This window comes from Salvelinus alpinus, chromosome 19, assembly GCF_045679555.1.
Source record: "Salvelinus alpinus chromosome 19, SLU_Salpinus.1, whole genome shotgun sequence".
NCBI lineage: Eukaryota > Metazoa > Chordata > Actinopteri > Salmoniformes > Salmonidae > Salvelinus > Salvelinus alpinus.
In genome coordinates, this window is record NC_092104.1 from 24,798,667 (window position 1) to 24,814,878 (window position 16,212).

Consider the following 16,212-nt stretch of genomic DNA (forward strand, 5'->3'; position numbering starts at 1 on the left):
GCCTGTTGCTCTGCTCACGGCCTGGGCATATGTGCAGCTATCATGTTCTCTCTCTCTGTCTCTCTCTCTCACTTTATTTCTCTCTCTGTAGCCTGTGTGTGTCTGTGTGCGTGCATGTGAGTGCGATGAGTAAGAGCATACATAGCCGTGGTTGGTGACCTATAAAGAGGAGATTAAAGCATTCTCTGTGGCCCAGCTGTGTACTCTGTGACGTCACACTCCCACCTCTCACTCCCCACAGCTGGGTCTGTGGGTCTGGCACACTGAGAGCATGTGGCTTCGCTAGCACCAGGCATGCGGGCAAGCAGCAGGCACAACGTCAACAGGGAAGAGGAGACTGGATGAACGCTAGACATGGTAATGCAGACCTTGAAATTGGAGAGAGAATAGGCCTGATAGAATAAATTAATAGGCATTATACTGTATCAGGCCTAATAAAATAGAACCAGGCCTATTAGAATATAGCCTTGGCTCCCAGGCTTTGCTCAAGGTGAGTTGAAAGGCTCTGACAGAGGCTTAATAGAATATAATAATGACTCAACCTAATATCAGGCCTAATAGAATATTATATTGAGCCTAATAGAATGAATGACATGTTCAAAAAAGGACTCCAAAAGCACAGGGCCAGTAGGCCTCATTTAAGATGTTAGGGTGGCAGGTAGCCCAGTGGTTAAGAGTGTTGGGCCAGTAACTGAAAGGTCACTGGTTTGAATCCCCTATGTGAAAAATCTGTCGATGTTCCCTTGAGCAACTTAACCCAAATTTTGGGTTGCTCTGTATAAGAGTGTAGGCTAAAATGTAAGTGTAATGTTACTAATTGGTTCAGTTTCTTTACGAAGCCCTTATATAACCATTATAATTCCCCTGTGTGATAAAGAAGAATCTTTAATGAAGTATCTTAAATAAGTTCCTACATAACATGTGTGATGTTTGTGTTTCCTGTTCTTTCCCCATAGCTACTTGTTTCAATTAGTGAGAGTATACGACTAGGTCTACATCCTCTGCACATTCTGCCTCTAATGCACTGAATGGCCAGGCTGTTATCTCACTAATGAGTTGAAGCTCACTCTGATTAAAATGTATAGTATAATTTTGTACCCTTGAATGTTGGATAACAGGGATGTTTATGCTTACACCCAGGCTCTTGGTTTGATGGGTCATTTACATGAACCCCCAGCACACACATACACAATTTGAGTAGATTTCTACTTTTATTCATGTATATATACACATATAAAAAAATAAGGACATATGTACAATGATAATAAATATTGACATGTTTTTACAAGCGAAATAAGTTACTTAACATCATTTCATAAACATTAAAAGATTGAGAACAAACAGCCAGAGGAACTTTTGCAACTTAAAGCCAAAAAGGAAATTAATAACAATAATAATGGTAATATAATAATATTATTGAAAAACAACAGAATAAAAAGGCTTAGGTGAAGAGATGTGGAAAGCGTTGTTTTTGACAGGCAGAGTGTAATCTCCAAAAAGGCAGTAACTGCTCATTTGGTCTAAAATAAGTTAATGTCATTTTTGCTACATTAAATACATGCTTAATCATGTGGACAAGTATCCTGCCTCTATTGTATTGTGGTTTGGAGAAAATGGGGGTCATGTTAGCAGTAACTGCATAAAGTTACTGTGAAACCAAGGTAAATAAAAGCCATTTTTCTCAGATCCACGCTATGAGCAGTCACTGCCTTTTTGCTTGGTAGGGCAGTAATAACTAGCCTATATAGATCCAGAATTGCACATGCAGATTTTTTGGGGGATTGTGCCTTACATCCCTTTTGTGAGTTTGAAGGATAATTTTCTTCTAAGAGAGTTTTATGACATATCAGACATAATGTCCAAGGATTTTTAAAAATACATAATTGTAAGACAAATCAGTTAAATATCTATACCAATCTTAACAGCTCCTGTAGCTTGAATTCACAGCAATGTTAATAGATTGTAAAGTGTCTGAACCAGTGCTTGGTAACATATTCAATCTATACATATTAAATGGATGTATAAATATTTAAGATTTTATATCAAACCTCAGATCATGAAATCACGAGTTATCATTTGGTTAAAAGGAAGTTGCTTTGCTTGGTTGGTCCTATGACGCTCTGATGATCTGTTTACTTTCTCATGTGGTAGGAAGTCAGGGATCGGCTTCAGTAGATTACTACTGACATCTAAACAGGATGTTGACCATCCACAAGCTTGTTGCCTTCTGAAGAAAATGAAGCTCTAAATAAAATATGCAGGAATGTTCCAGGCATGAGAGCTCTTTGAACTGAAGTTTGACAGGCTGTTGAAACTTAAATATCGAAGTGAAATAATAAAATAATATCTAATAATACACCTTTTCAAAAAAAGCAACTGCAGTCTACTTTGGCTTATCCGAAGGTGAAGAGGCACAGCGAAAGTAAACATGTTAAGAAGATGGACAAATTCATGAACAAGTCCTTAACAACTCTTAATCATAAATGAAACTTTTTTTTAGTAGAAAACATTAGTGTCTGCAAAAGTTTGAAACATGATACACTTCTTTTACAATGATGATCATGTCATCAGAAATGTGTACAGTACATTTGCAGAGAAGGTCATGCAACACTAGGATGAACTAACCACTGATGGCCAAGTAAGTACCTCTTCAACCCAGGGATCATTACAATATTCTACATCCCCTTCAGCTGTCTCTAGTATACATTTTGGTGAGAAAGAAAGAAACATCGTACTCCTCTTGTTCCTCCTTTGTGTTGTGTTGTTCTCCGGTCCCTGCAGATGTGTCACAAAGCCACCCCTGGAAGACAAAGCACAGGGAGAGGAACAGGTTAGAGTGGGCACACAGTGATATATAGTCCCTGGAGCAGTATATTTAATTGTATATGCAAGGCTGTAAAACTTGATTGTGGCAGTTATTTTTCTGGCTAGGTCTTTGGGTGTCTCTTAGGCTGGTCCCAGATTTGTTTGTACTGTGTCTTGCCAACTCCTACATCAACTCCTACGCCAAGTCATAACAATGACCTAGTAGTTGGAATGACAGCACAAACAGATCTGGGATCAGAATAGGTGTCTGTAGGCTTTCAGAGAGAGAGAGCGAGCCATACCTCTGATGGGAGCGATCAGATGAGCCTCTGATCACTCTCTGGAGCCGTTGGTTTGTCACAGGCCTTTCATCTATCTTCCATCTGTTGTCTGCTTGTCCCTCTAACAGCACAGGCAGTGTGGGTTTACAGTTCAGTGTCCATCCTTCTCTCTGAATTCAGGCTTTCCACAGTAGCGCCAGGTCATTCTCTGGACATCGGTAGGTAGGTAGGTAGGTGGGTGGGGTTTAGGGAAATAAGGGGTTATTAAAGGGTGTGTCTATAGGACAGGTACAGTGCTGTGGCCCGTCCCCTCCAGGACACACTACTACATCCACCAGGTTTGGCATTCAGGGCAGTGCAGGGGAGGGAGGGCTTCTTTTGGCAGTTCAACCCATCCACCACCCCCGCCCTTACACATACATATTATAAAGCACTTGTTGAGACATCCACTGCAGTCGCAACAGTTTAGTGAGAGTTGACCTACATTCCCCCGTGCCATCCCCACCACATGACTGAAAGCAATGCCTTTGTCTCATCTCAAATTCGGAATAATAAGTGAATGTGCTGTTGTAGGTTCTGTTGTGGGATTATGTCAAAGAGAAATTTCCATAATCACATCACAAGGAAGTGTATCTGAATGGGTTTAACTGAAATTCCCATGAACCACTTGTGTAAATGTGTAGTGCAGTTATTGTAAAAGTAGTACTAAAATGTATTTACTAGTGTGGAGGTTATTTGGGGAGATATCTACCTTGAGCAGGGATAGGAGAGGTTTGTACATGCTTCTCTCACATTCTCATTCACAGAGGGGTGCTTTAAAGCCAATGGTCTTCATTTGTTGCTTCTGTAGTCCATAAGACATAGAAAAACAACACATAAAAATGTCTTAATTTAAATTGTCACAATATATCAGGCAGGGATTGAAGACTTTCTCAGAGGAAAGACTGACAACGTAAAAAAAAGTACAAATCGAGCCGAGAAAGTCTAATTGAGAGTTTGTCCTTCATGTAAACCCCCTGTGTCTTTCACGCAAAGCTCCCTTCATTTTCTCTCTCTTCATCCCTCCCTTTCCTTCCCAGGTTTTATCCCCGGAGAGAGGAACGTGATTGTCGTCTTGCTTTTGAGATTAATTTGTCTTTTATGTGACTCTCTCACTCTCTTTGCTCACAAATACAAAATCGACTCCCATACTTCCATGTTAAGTGCAGAAAGCGAAAAATTCTTCAACAGAACAGAAAAAAGGCAAGCCAGCTCCTCCATCTTTCAGTCAGTCGACTAGTACTGCTTGATTATTGGATGATTGGTATAGCGCTGAAGCTACAACCTTGTCATGAGATCTTGGTCCTCTCTTATCATGAAGCAGTGCTCTGAGGAAACCTTTCCATTTGTTTGACTGCCATGCTTGAGGTGTAGGCCCTCTGCGTTCAATTGTCTTTAAATACAGAATTTACACAGCTTGAGATTTGCACAGCGAAAGCAAGTTAAACTGCTGAAGAAGTTAAAATGTGACAGCCAGTTTGGCGGATGGAACACAATAATAACAGGAGCGGATGGAACACAATAATAACAGGAGCGGATGGAACACAATAATAACAGGAGCGGATGGAACACAATAATAACAGGAGCGGATGGAACACAATAATAACAAGAGCGGATGGAACACAATAATAACAGGAGCGGATGGAACACAATAATAACAGGAGCGGATGGAACACAATAATAACAGGAGCGGATGGAACACAATAATAACAGGAGCGGATGGAACACAATAATAACAGGAGCGGGTGGAACACAATAATAACAGGAGCGGATGGAACACAATAATAACAGGAGCGGATGGAACACAATAATAACAGGAGTGGATGCTGATGAATATTCGGCGTGTGTGTCACATCACATGCTCTGTGCAAAAAGCGTCTTCTGCCAGTCACAGAGTTAGCCAAACGAGCATTGTCAGAAAAAGAGAGAGAGAAAGAGCATGGAGTGACAGTGGAGCCGAGAAAGAGAGAGAGAGGAGGGAGGTAGGTTAGTTGCCGTTCGTTGTCTCTTGTTTTGTTTTTTCATTACGGCAGGCGCGGAGAAAGACTACACAGACGACTCTTCAGGGTTGGCGTCAGGCAGCACGCTCCTCTGCTGCAGGGTCCGACGCAGCTCCTCCTTGAAGGGGCTGGAGTAGTCGTTCCCGCCCCCACTCAGCCCCAGCCCTCCTCCACCAGAACCACCCCCGCTAACCCTCTCCTCCCCGGCCGAGCTTAGGTTGAGGCGGATGTAGCCGTTGCTGCCGGAACCCCTGATGTTGGTAAGGCTGAGCCGGCTGGGGGAATGGATGGGCTGGCCGGGGATGGTGCTGGGAGATGCCGTTGGAGCGTGGTGGTGAGACTGGCTGCTGGGGCACAGGGCGTGGCCCGGAACGATCTTCAGCGAGCCGTCTGAGTAGTAGTAGTTGGCGCCCGTCTCCCAGAAGCGGTCCTCGTCGCTGGGCATTTTGCTGGGCACGAAGGTGGGTGGCTCCTTGGGCAGGGTGATGGGGTAGACCAGGGTGCTCTCCAGAGGCTTCATGTCCGCCCCTTTACCTAGAGCCAGCTTCAGACGTCTCCTCAGATACAGAGCTGCCACCAATAGTAATAAACAGGCGGCCCCCAGGGTGATCACCAACACCCAGAACAGACCCATGCTGCCGTCAGGGGCCCGGGCCGCCATGACCACAGGGGAGCTGGCCACCACCGACACCTGGTAGCGCTCCGTCTGGAACTTGACCCCCTGCTCCTCGGAGTAGCACACGTAGCGTCCCGCGTGCACTGGCATGACGTTGGGAACCACCAGAGCCTTCAGGGCCTGGTCGAAGCGTGGCCCTCCGGCCTCCTCGTCTCCTAGCTGCAGCTCGCGGTCATTGAGGACCCAGGAGGGCTGGGCCAGGTTGGACACCAGCTGGCAGGGCAGCACCATGTCTGATTCTACCACTACTGTCACATTCCTCAGCCGAGAGTTGTCTGGGAGAGAGAGAGAGGGTATGTTAGCCAAGATGTTTATATCCTGAACTCTAAGTTCAACTCATCAACTCTAAGTTAAATTGAGTTCAATTCACTCTATTAGATTTCAATTATCTACTCTTAGTTCAACTCAACAAAAAAAATCTCAATTCTAAGTTCAACTCCATTCAACAACTCTACAAAAATTACTACAACTGTAGTGACCAGCTTTCACCACCAGGGTCCATCAGTCAAGTTTCTCTTTCCCACTCACCAGGGCTGGGGATGGCCACAGGCTTGTCAAACTTGGCTTTGCCCCTGCTGAATCTCTCCAGCATCAGATCTTGGGAAAGGGAGGAGGTAGATCTGTAGGAACAGAGAACAGGCATTAATAACATGTCTTTCTGCTATACTGTCTGAGAAACCTCCACTGAGCTGCTGCTGGCACAGTCAGACCCAACCCACTGAGCAGGGGCAGAAGGGAGAGGAGGGGAGTGAGCGAAGGGGGGAGGCAGAACCTCTGAGCAGGGGCAGAGGGGAGAGGCAGACATGCTCACCCGCGGTGGAGGTCGATGCGGACACAGGCGCGGCCCTCGCTGTCCCAGGCGCAGTAGGGGTCCCGGGACAGAAGGCAGTCTGGCTGCGACTGATAGCGGCTGCAGTTAGCCAAGGGCAGCTGGAGCACCTCTGAACGTGAGCCAATGTACAAGTACTTCTGCAGACATAGACAGAGAAAGAGGGAGAGATAGAGGGGTGGAGACAAGAGGGTAAAAAGAGAGGGGGGAGAGAAAGAGAGGATGGGAAAATAGAAAAAGAACAATTCAGAGAGGGCAGCAGAGATAATAGGATAATCATTCTAAATTACAATAACATTTTGTTCTGCTAGAGAGAAGAGTTTGTTATGAAATCGCTGGCCATGAAAAGTCTGGTTTAGTTAGATAAGGATCAGCATGAGTGTAATGCCAGTTAACATGTGAGTGTAATGCTGTGAAACAGAGGTGATGAGTAGGGCCGGGAGTCACATGGTAATCTGATTGGATAATGGTGATGTTTAAGGCCAGGAGTCACATAGTAATCTGATGGGATAATGGTGACGTTTAAGGCCAGGAGTCACATAGTAATCTGATGGGATAATGGTGATGTTTAAGGCCAGGAGTCACATGGTAATCTGATGGGATAATGGTGATAAGTAGGGCCAGGAGTCACATCGTCATCTGATTGGATAATGGTGATGTTTAAGGCCAGGAGTCACATGGTAATCTGATGGGATAATGGTGATAAGTAGGGCCAGGAGTCACATCGTCATCTGATTGGATAATGGTGATGTTTAGGGCCAGGAGTCACATGGTAATCTGATGGGATAATGGTGATGTTTAGGGCCAGGAGTCACATAGTAATCTGATGGGATAATGGTGATGTTTAAGGCCAGGAGTCACATGGTAATCTGATGGGATAATGGTGACGTTTAAGGCCAGGAGTCACATGGTAATCTGATTGGATAATGGTGATGTTTAAGGCCAGGAGTCACATGGTAATCTGATTGGATAATGGTGATGTTTAAGGCCAGGAGTCACATGGTAATCTGATTGGATAATGGTGATGTTTAAGGCCAGGAGTCACATGGTAATCTGATTGGATAATGGTGATGTTTAAGGCCAGGAGTCACATGGTAATCTGATTGGATAATGGTGATGTTTAAGGCCAGGAGTCACATGGTAATCTGATTGGATAATGGTGATGTTTAAGGCCAGGAGTCACATCGTCATCTGAGGGGATAATGGTGATAAGTAGTCACATGGTCAGAGAAGACTCTTGTCTCCAGTGATGGTCTGTGTGTAAGTAAGCCTTGTCCAAGCCAGAACGGCCCATAGGTAAGGACCCTATCTCCAGTTTCTGTAGTGTGAGAAAGCTTGATGCACATATCCACCTTGTCGGTCTGTCTATGTGTAAAGCTGGGGAAAACTCCAGACCCTAGCGATGGTCCATGATGGTGTAGGCCCAGGGATACTTCCTGGGCCTAGTGACAGTCTACTATATGGAGGGCTGGGGAAAACTCTTGTGCCTAGTGTAGGGTTGCAAAATCCCTGGAACGTTCAATAAATTACATTTTTTTCCGAAATTCTGGTTGGAGGAATCAGGAGGGAATAAGCAGGAAATCCAGAATCCTCCAACCAGGATTTCTGGAAAAGCAGGGAATTTATTGAAACCCTAGCCAAGTGTTGAGTGTTACCTTGGTGTGAGAGATGGTTAGGCTGTCCACTGGCTGGGGAGAATCAAACAGCTGTATCTCTTCAATCACATGGGCCTCCGAGCCAAAGATCACTACCCTCTGTAACCAGCCGTCTGCTACAGGAGGAGAGTAGAGGGGGAGGGGAAAAGGAGAGAAAAGAGGGCAATGAAAGAGAGTAGGAGAAGAGAGGAAAGGTAGAGGAGAGAAAAGAGGATAGGACGATACGAGAGAACAGATAGAAAGAGAGGAGAGGAGGAAAGATTGTGGAAGGAAAAGAGAAGAGGGAATACAGAGGAAAGGTAGGAGGCAGGAGTTGGTAAGATGAGAGGAGAGAGATATATAATGTCAGAATATTGTACTGTAGTTTTCTATGTGGATATATTGTGATCAAGGTTACATCCCCTGCTTTGAATGGCGATTGAGCTACTGCTGCCAGCGGTGTGACATTGTGTGTCTGTCTGGGTGTATGAGGCTTTTATGAGCAGAGATGTGCTGTGTGTGTTGCGCCTGCCCTGCCTCCCGCCCTCACCACAGTGGGACTGTTAAGGATAATGTGAGGGAATGACCCTGCACACTACAGGAGCCTGGCACAGAGCAGAGCAGCAAAACACACACACACACACACACATCATGCTCCTCTCTCGTTGTGTCGGGAATTTCGGCTAATCCCCCAATCCCAGCCTCCGTTTCTAACCGCCCTCGCCAGATTTGTTCTCTCGGCATAAGCTATCGTCCTGCTGCAGTTAATAGCTAATCAAGCCTGCAGCCCAATTGGCAGTGTGTACGTCTGCCAAGGGCCCCATTGAGTTTGTGCTGTGAAGCACAGCAGCAGGGAGCCTGCCAGGCTACTGAGCCCATCGTCACTCTGACAGTTATGGGCCTCCAACACACCGCAGGCACAGTAAGGGAAACACTCTGCACTGCACTGCAGTGAGTGGAATTATAAATAGCTAGTAGGCTATTATAAATAGCCAGTAGGCTATTATAAGTAGCCAGTAGGCTATTATAAGTAGCCAGTAGGCTATTATAAATAGCTAGTAGGCTATTATAAGTAGCTAGTAGGCTATTATAAGTAGCTAGTAGGCTATTATAAGTAGCTAGTAGGCTATTATAAGTAGCTAGTAGGCTATTATAAGTAGCTAGTAGGCTATTAGAGGTAGCTAGTAGGCTATTATAAGTAGCTAGTAGGCTATTATAAGTAGCTAGTAGGCTATTATAAGTAGCTAGTAGGCTATTATAAGTAGCTAGTAGGCTATTATAAGTAGCTAGTAGGCTATTATAAGTAGCTAGTAGGCTATTATAAGTAGCTAGTAGGCTATTATAAGTAGCTAGTAGGAAGTACTGTAGTTGGAGTAAGATGAAGTTGTCCTGAAACTGCCTGAACGCTGATCTCTTGTAAATTGTGGGTCTTCTTGTTTTTGGGGGGGGATTGGGGGTAAAGTAAATTGATCGTACATCTGTGGTTCAGGGCAACTTCTCTAGCATATTTAGTGAGCATACGGGTTCATCTGGGCCCTGTCAGAAGGTACCATAAACATACCGACTGTATATTCATCATTGGTAGGTACTTATTGAGCATGTTGTATTCCCTGTCAGTGGTTACCTGTTCCTATGAACAGCATATAGTTCTACATAGTTACAGTGCCTTCAAAAAGTATTCATACTACTTGACTTATTTTGTTGTGTTACAGGCTGAATTCAAAATGGATTTAATATATGTTTTTTCTCACCCATCTACACACAATACCCCATCATGACAAAATTAAAACATGTTTTTAGAAATGTTAGCAAATGTATTGAACATGAACTATCGAAATATCTCATTTACATAAGTATTCACACCCCTGACTCAAAACATGTTAGAATCACCTTTGGCAGCGATTACAGCTCCGGCAACTATCTGTTCTTTGTGTTTGAATCAGTGTTTGAAATTCACTGCTCGACTGAGGGATCTTACAGATAATTGTATGTGTGGGGTACAGAGATGAGGTAGTCATTCATAAATCATGTTAAATACTATTATTGCACACAGAGCGATTCCATGCAACTTATTATGTGACTTGTTAAGCAATTAAGCACATTTTTACTCCTGAACTTATTTAGGCTTGCTATAACAAAGTGGTTGAATTCTTAAATTTAGACATTTCATATTTTCATAGAAAATTAATTTGTACAATTTTCTAAAAACATAATTCCACTTTGACATTATGGGGTATTGTGTTTAGGCCAGTGACACAAAATTTAAGCCATTTTAAAAATTCAGGCTGTAACACAACAACATTTTGAAAAAGTCAAGGGGTATGAATACTTTCTGAAGGCACTGTACCTGCACCAATGAACAGTATATACAGTGGGGAGAACAAGTATTTGATACACTGACAATTTTGCAGGTTTTCCTACTTACAAAGCATGTAGAGGTCTGTAATTTTTATCATAGGTACACTTCAACTGTGAGAGAAGGAATCTAAAACAAAAATCCAGAAAATCACATTGTATGATTTTTAAGTAATTAATTTGCATTTTATTGCATGACATAAGTATTTGATACATCAGAAAAGCAGAACTGAATATTTGGTACAGAAACCTTAGTTTGCAATTACAGAGATCATACGTTTCCTGTAGTTCTTGACCAGGTTTGCACACACTGCAGCAGGGATTTTGGCCCACTCCTCCATACAGACCTTCTCCAGATCCTTCAGGTTTCGGGGCTGTCGCTGGGCAATACGGACTTTCGGCTCCCTCCAAAGATTTTCTATTGGGTTCAGGTCTGGAGACTGGCTAGGCCACTCCAGGACCTTGAGATGCTTCTTACGGAGCCACTCCTTAGTTGCCCTGGCTGTGTGTTTCGGGTCGTTGTCATGCTGGAAGACCCAGCCACGACCCATCTTCAATGCTCTTACTGAGGGAAGGAGGTTGTTGGTCAAGATCTCGCGATACATGGCCCCATCCATCCTCCCCTCAATACGGTGCAGTCGTCCTGTCCCCTTTGCAGAAAAGCATCCCCAAAGAATGATGTTTCCACCTCCATGCTTCACGGTTGGGATGGTGTTCTTGGGGTTGTACTCATCCTTCTATTCCTCCAAACACGGCGAGTGGAGTTTAGAGCAAAAAGCTCTATTTTTGTCTCATCAGACCACATGACCTTCTCCCATTCCTCCTCTGGATCATCCAGATGGTCATTGGCAAACTTCAGACGGGCCTGGACATGCGCTGGCTTGAGCAGGGGGACCTTGCGTGCGCTGCAGGATTTTAATCCATGACGGCGTAGTGTGTTACTAATGGTTTTCTTTGAGACTGTGGTCCCAGCTCTCTTCAGGTCATTGACCAGGTCCTGCCGTGTAGTTCTGGGCTGATCCCTCACATTCCTCATGATCATTGATGCCCCACGAGGTGAGATCTTGCATGGAGCCCCAGACCGAGGGTGATTGACCGTCATCTTGAACTTCTTCCATTTTCTAATAATTGTGCCAACAGTTGTTGCCTTCTCACCAAGCTGCTTGGCTATTGTCCTGTAGCCCATCCCAGCCTTGTACAGGTCTACAATTTATCCCTGATGTCCTTACACAGCTCTCTGGTCTTGGCCATTGTGGAGAGGTTGGAGTCTGTTTGATTGAGTGTGTGGACAGGTGTCTTTTATACAGGTAACGAGTTCAAACAGGTGCAGTTAATACAGGTAATGAGTGGAGAACAGGAGGGCTTCTTAAAGAAAAACTAACAGGTCTGTGAGAGCCGGAATTCTTACTGGTTGGTAGGTGATCAAATACTTATGTCATGCAATAAAATGCAAATTAATTACTTAAAAATCATACAATGTGATTTTCTGGATTTTTGTTTTAGATTCCGTCTCTCACAGTTGAAGTGTACCTATGATAAAAATGACAGACCTCTACATGCTTTGTAAGTAGGAAAACCTGCAAAATCGGCAGTGTATCAAATACTTGTTCTCCCCACTGTAGTTGTATAGTTATATAGTTGTATATAGTTATCTGTGACTATGAACAGTATATAGTTGTATAGTTATATAGTTGTATATAGTTATCTGTGACTATGAACAGTATATAGTTGTATAGTTATATAGTTGTGTATATAGTAACCTGTGCCAATGAACAGCATGTTGTATGCACGCTGGTCCAGGGAGCTGACCCGGTCCACTGCCAGGCGGGTGAAGTTGATGCCCTTGGTGAGCAGTAGGGGGCGAGCCTGAGCCTTCTCCTCCATCAAAGGGTGCTTCTTGGCAAAGTTGAGAGTGGCGTCTGGCAACTGAAGAGAGCTGTTGTAGCCGTTCTCCCTATGCCAGCTTGTAATGCACTGCACCGTGAAGAAGAAAGAGAAGAGACAGAGAGGAGAGAGAGGGAACAGAGAGAGGTGAGGGAGAGAGGAAGAAACAAGGAATGTTGTTAGTTGTGGGACAGGCTGGCATCGCTTGTTGGCTCTGATCGCTCTCCAGACTCCCTTCTCTCTGTCCAACTCACTCTCCATTCCTCCACTATACCCCTTCTTTCATCCCTCTCTCCCTTTGTCTCTCCCTCCACCCGTCACCCCCTCCCTTCACCCCCCCTTCATCCATCACTCACCGCTCCGGGCCGTGGGCTGGGGACAGTGCCAGTGTATCGTCCCCATCTCTGGGAGCCCTCTCTGTACTCCTTATACGGGCCGTCAAACACCTTCTTCACCTCCCCTATCTGGTACTGACACACCGCTGACACATCCACATCACCCCTGGGACAGGAGACAACAACAAAAAAATGGGCTTAAGATGATCAAATCAAATTTTATTTGTCACGTGACGAATACAACAGGTGTAGACCTTACCGTGAAATGCTTACTACAAGCCCTTAACTTGTTTGGGATAGGGGGCAGCATTTTCACTTTTGGATGAATAGCATGCCCAGAGTGAACTGCCTCCTACTCAGTCCCAGATACTAATATATGCATATTATTATTAGTATTGGATAGAAAACACTCCGAAGTTTCTAAAACTGTTTGAATGATGTCTGTGAGCATAACATAACTCATATGGCAGGCAAAAACCTGAGAAAAAATCCAAACAGGAAGTGATGTCAACCGTCTTTAGAATGTGGTTTCAGGCTGCTCATGTGAAGGGGGGCCGGATGGGAGCTGTTTTACTAAGGGGTCTGCCTACAGCCTCGTTCTCAGTCACGCGCTTTCACTTGAGAGGTTGCTCTCGTTTCAGTGTCTTTCTACAGACAATGGAATTCTCTGGTTGGAACAGCATTGAACTTTTATGATAAAAACATCCTAAAGATTGATTCTATACTTAGTTTGACAAGTTTCTTCGACCTGTAATATAACGTTTTGAACGTTTCGTCCGAATGGACCAGATCGAGCTTTTGGATTGTTTACCAAACGCCCAAACAAAAGAAGCTATTGGACATAAATGGACATAAATGATGGACATTATCGAACAAAACAAGCATTTATTGTGGAACTGCGATTCCTGGGAGTGCATTCTGATGAAGATCATCAAAGGTAAGTGAATATTTATATATGAATAATATGAATAATGTTGACTACCCAACATGGCGGATATTTCTCTGGCTGGTTTGGGCTCTGAGTGCCGTTCTCAGATTATGCTTTTTCCGTAAAGTTTAAAAATAATCTGACACAGCAGTTGCATTAAGGAGAAGTGTATCTAAAGTTTCATGCATAATAGCTGTATTTTCATCAACATTTATTATGAGTATTTCTGTGAATTCATGTGGCTCTCTGCAATATCACTGCATGTTTTGGAACTACTGAATCTAACACGCCAATGTAAAATACGATTTTTGGATATAAATATGAACTTTACCGAACAAAACATTAATGTATTGTGTAACATGAAGTCCTATGAGTGTCATCTGATGAAGATCATCAAAGGTTAGTGATTCATTTTATCTCTATTTGTGCTTTTTGTGACTCCTCTCTTTGGCGGGAAAAATGGCTGGGTTTATCTGTGACTTGGTGGGGACCTAACATAATCGTTTGTGGAGCTTTCGCTGTAAAGCATTTTTGAAATCAGACACTGTGACTGGATTAACAAGAATTGTATCTTTAAAATGGTGCCTAATACTTGTATGTTTGAGAAATTTGATTTATGAGATTTCGGTTGATTTGTATTTGGCGCCCTGCAATTTTATTGGCTGTTGGCGAGGGGTTCCGCTAGTGGAACGGAATGCAGTTTAAGAAATAGAGCTAAGAAAATATTTACTAAATAAATTAAGTACAGTTTTTTATAAAAGTAACACAATAAAATAACAATAACGAAGCTATATTTTTACATAATTTTATTTAACCTTTATTTAACTTGGCAAGTCAGTTAAGAACAAATTCTTATTTTACAATGATGGCCTACCCCGGCCAAACCCTCCCCTAACCCGAACGACACTGGGCCAATTGTGCGCCACCCTATATACAAGGGGTATAGGTACCGAGTCAATGTGCAGGTTAGTACAGGTTAGTCAAGGTAATTTGTATATTTACATTTTACATTTAAGTCATTTAGCAGACGCTCTTATCCAGAGCGACTTACAAATTGGATATGTAGGTAGGCATAAAGTGACTATGCATAGATAATAAACAGCGAGTAGCAGCAGTGTAAAAACAAAGGGGGGGGGTCAATGTAAATTGTCCGGGTGGCAAGGGGAAGCAGGTAGCCTAGTGGTAAGAGCATCAGGCCAATGCTGGATTGAATCCCCGAGCTGACAAGGTAAAAATCTGTTTTTCTGCCCCTGAACAAGGCAGTTAACCCACTGTTCCCCAGTAGGCTGTCATTGTAAATAAGAATTTGTTCTTAACTGACTTGCCTAGTTAAAAAAATGTTTTTTAAAATTAATTGTTAAGCAGTCTTATGACTTGGGGGTAGAAGCTGTTGAGGAGCCTTTTGGACGTAGACTTGGCGCTTCGTTACCACTTGCATTGCAGTAGCAGAGAGAACAGTTTATGACCTGGGTGACTGGAGTCTTTGACAATTTTTGTGGCCTTCCTCTGACACCACCTAGTATATGGATGGCAGGAAGCTCGGCCCCAGTGACGTACTGGGCCGTATGCACTGCCTTCTGTAGCGCCTTACGGTCGGATCCCGAGCAGTTGCCATACCAGGTGGTGATGCAACCAGTCAGGATGCTCTCGATGGTGCAGCTGTAGAACTTTTTGAGGATCTGAGGACCCATGCTAAATCATTTCAGTCTCCTGAGGGGGAAAAGGTGTTGTCGTGCCCTCTTCACGACTGTCTTGGTGTGTTTGGACCATGATAGTTTGTTGGTGATGTGGATACCAAGGTACTTGAAACTCTCGATCCGCTCCACTGCAGCCCTGTCGATGTTAATGAGGGCCTGTTCGGCCCTCCTTTTCCTGTAGTCCACAATCATCTCCTTTGTCTTGCTCACATTGAGGGAGAAGTTGTTATTAGCTAGGTGTGTTGTTTCTGTAGTCATTTTACATTGTCTGTTTGTATGACATAGGATATGGAGAAATAGGATGATGGTTTGGTTTTATTAGGATAATAACTTATTTTTTTATAACAGAATTGGAAAAGTCCATCACAGGATGTTGGTGGCACATTAATTGAGGAGGACGGGCTCGTGATAATGGCAGGAGCGGAATAGGTGTAATGGTATCGAGCACGTGGTTACTATGTATTTTATGCCATTCCATTAGCGCCGTTCCAGACATTATTATGAGCCGTCCTCCCCTCGGCAGCCTCCACTGAAGTCCATCTATACACAGAGAAGACACATTAGCTGACTCAAGGCTAGTAAAACTGTAATTTTGGGTATAAAATAATATCTTCAAAAGAATTGGAAAAATGTATAGACTTAGAAGTCACGCCAGGCCAGTGTTAGCAAAGGTGCTAAGTTGGACAGAGAGATTATCTTTGGCACATTTAACTCCCTGGCAGTGCTATTGTGTCCGCGTCTCAAATGAC

General features: G+C 43.7%; 1 protein-coding gene across 5 annotated transcripts in view; it reads right to left on the bottom strand.

Annotated features, from left to right (window-relative positions):
* Positions 1 to 1,192: 1,192 nt before the first annotated feature.
* LOC139545194 (semaphorin-4C-like) overlaps positions 1,193 to 16,212 on the bottom strand; it is a 110,362-nt gene continuing 95,342 nt past the window's right edge. For 3 of the 5 annotated variants that reach the window (XM_071352693.1, XM_071352692.1, XM_071352697.1), the window contains 7 exons: positions 12,860 to 13,004; positions 12,380 to 12,593; positions 8,286 to 8,401; positions 6,613 to 6,770; positions 6,330 to 6,421; positions 3,108 to 6,076; positions 1,193 to 2,800 (listed from right to left, as the gene is read on the bottom strand). In XM_071352693.1, coding sequence (XP_071208794.1) covers positions 5,172 to 6,076; positions 6,330 to 6,421; positions 6,613 to 6,770; positions 8,286 to 8,401; positions 12,380 to 12,593; positions 12,860 to 13,004 — 1,630 coding nt within the window. In that variant the 3' untranslated portion in view covers positions 1,193 to 2,800; positions 3,108 to 5,171. The remainder of the gene's footprint in view (positions 2,801 to 3,107; positions 6,077 to 6,329; positions 6,422 to 6,612; positions 6,771 to 8,285; positions 8,402 to 12,379; positions 12,594 to 12,859; positions 13,005 to 16,212) is intronic. The other 2 variants (XM_071352694.1, XM_071352695.1) reach the window with 2 other exon arrangements.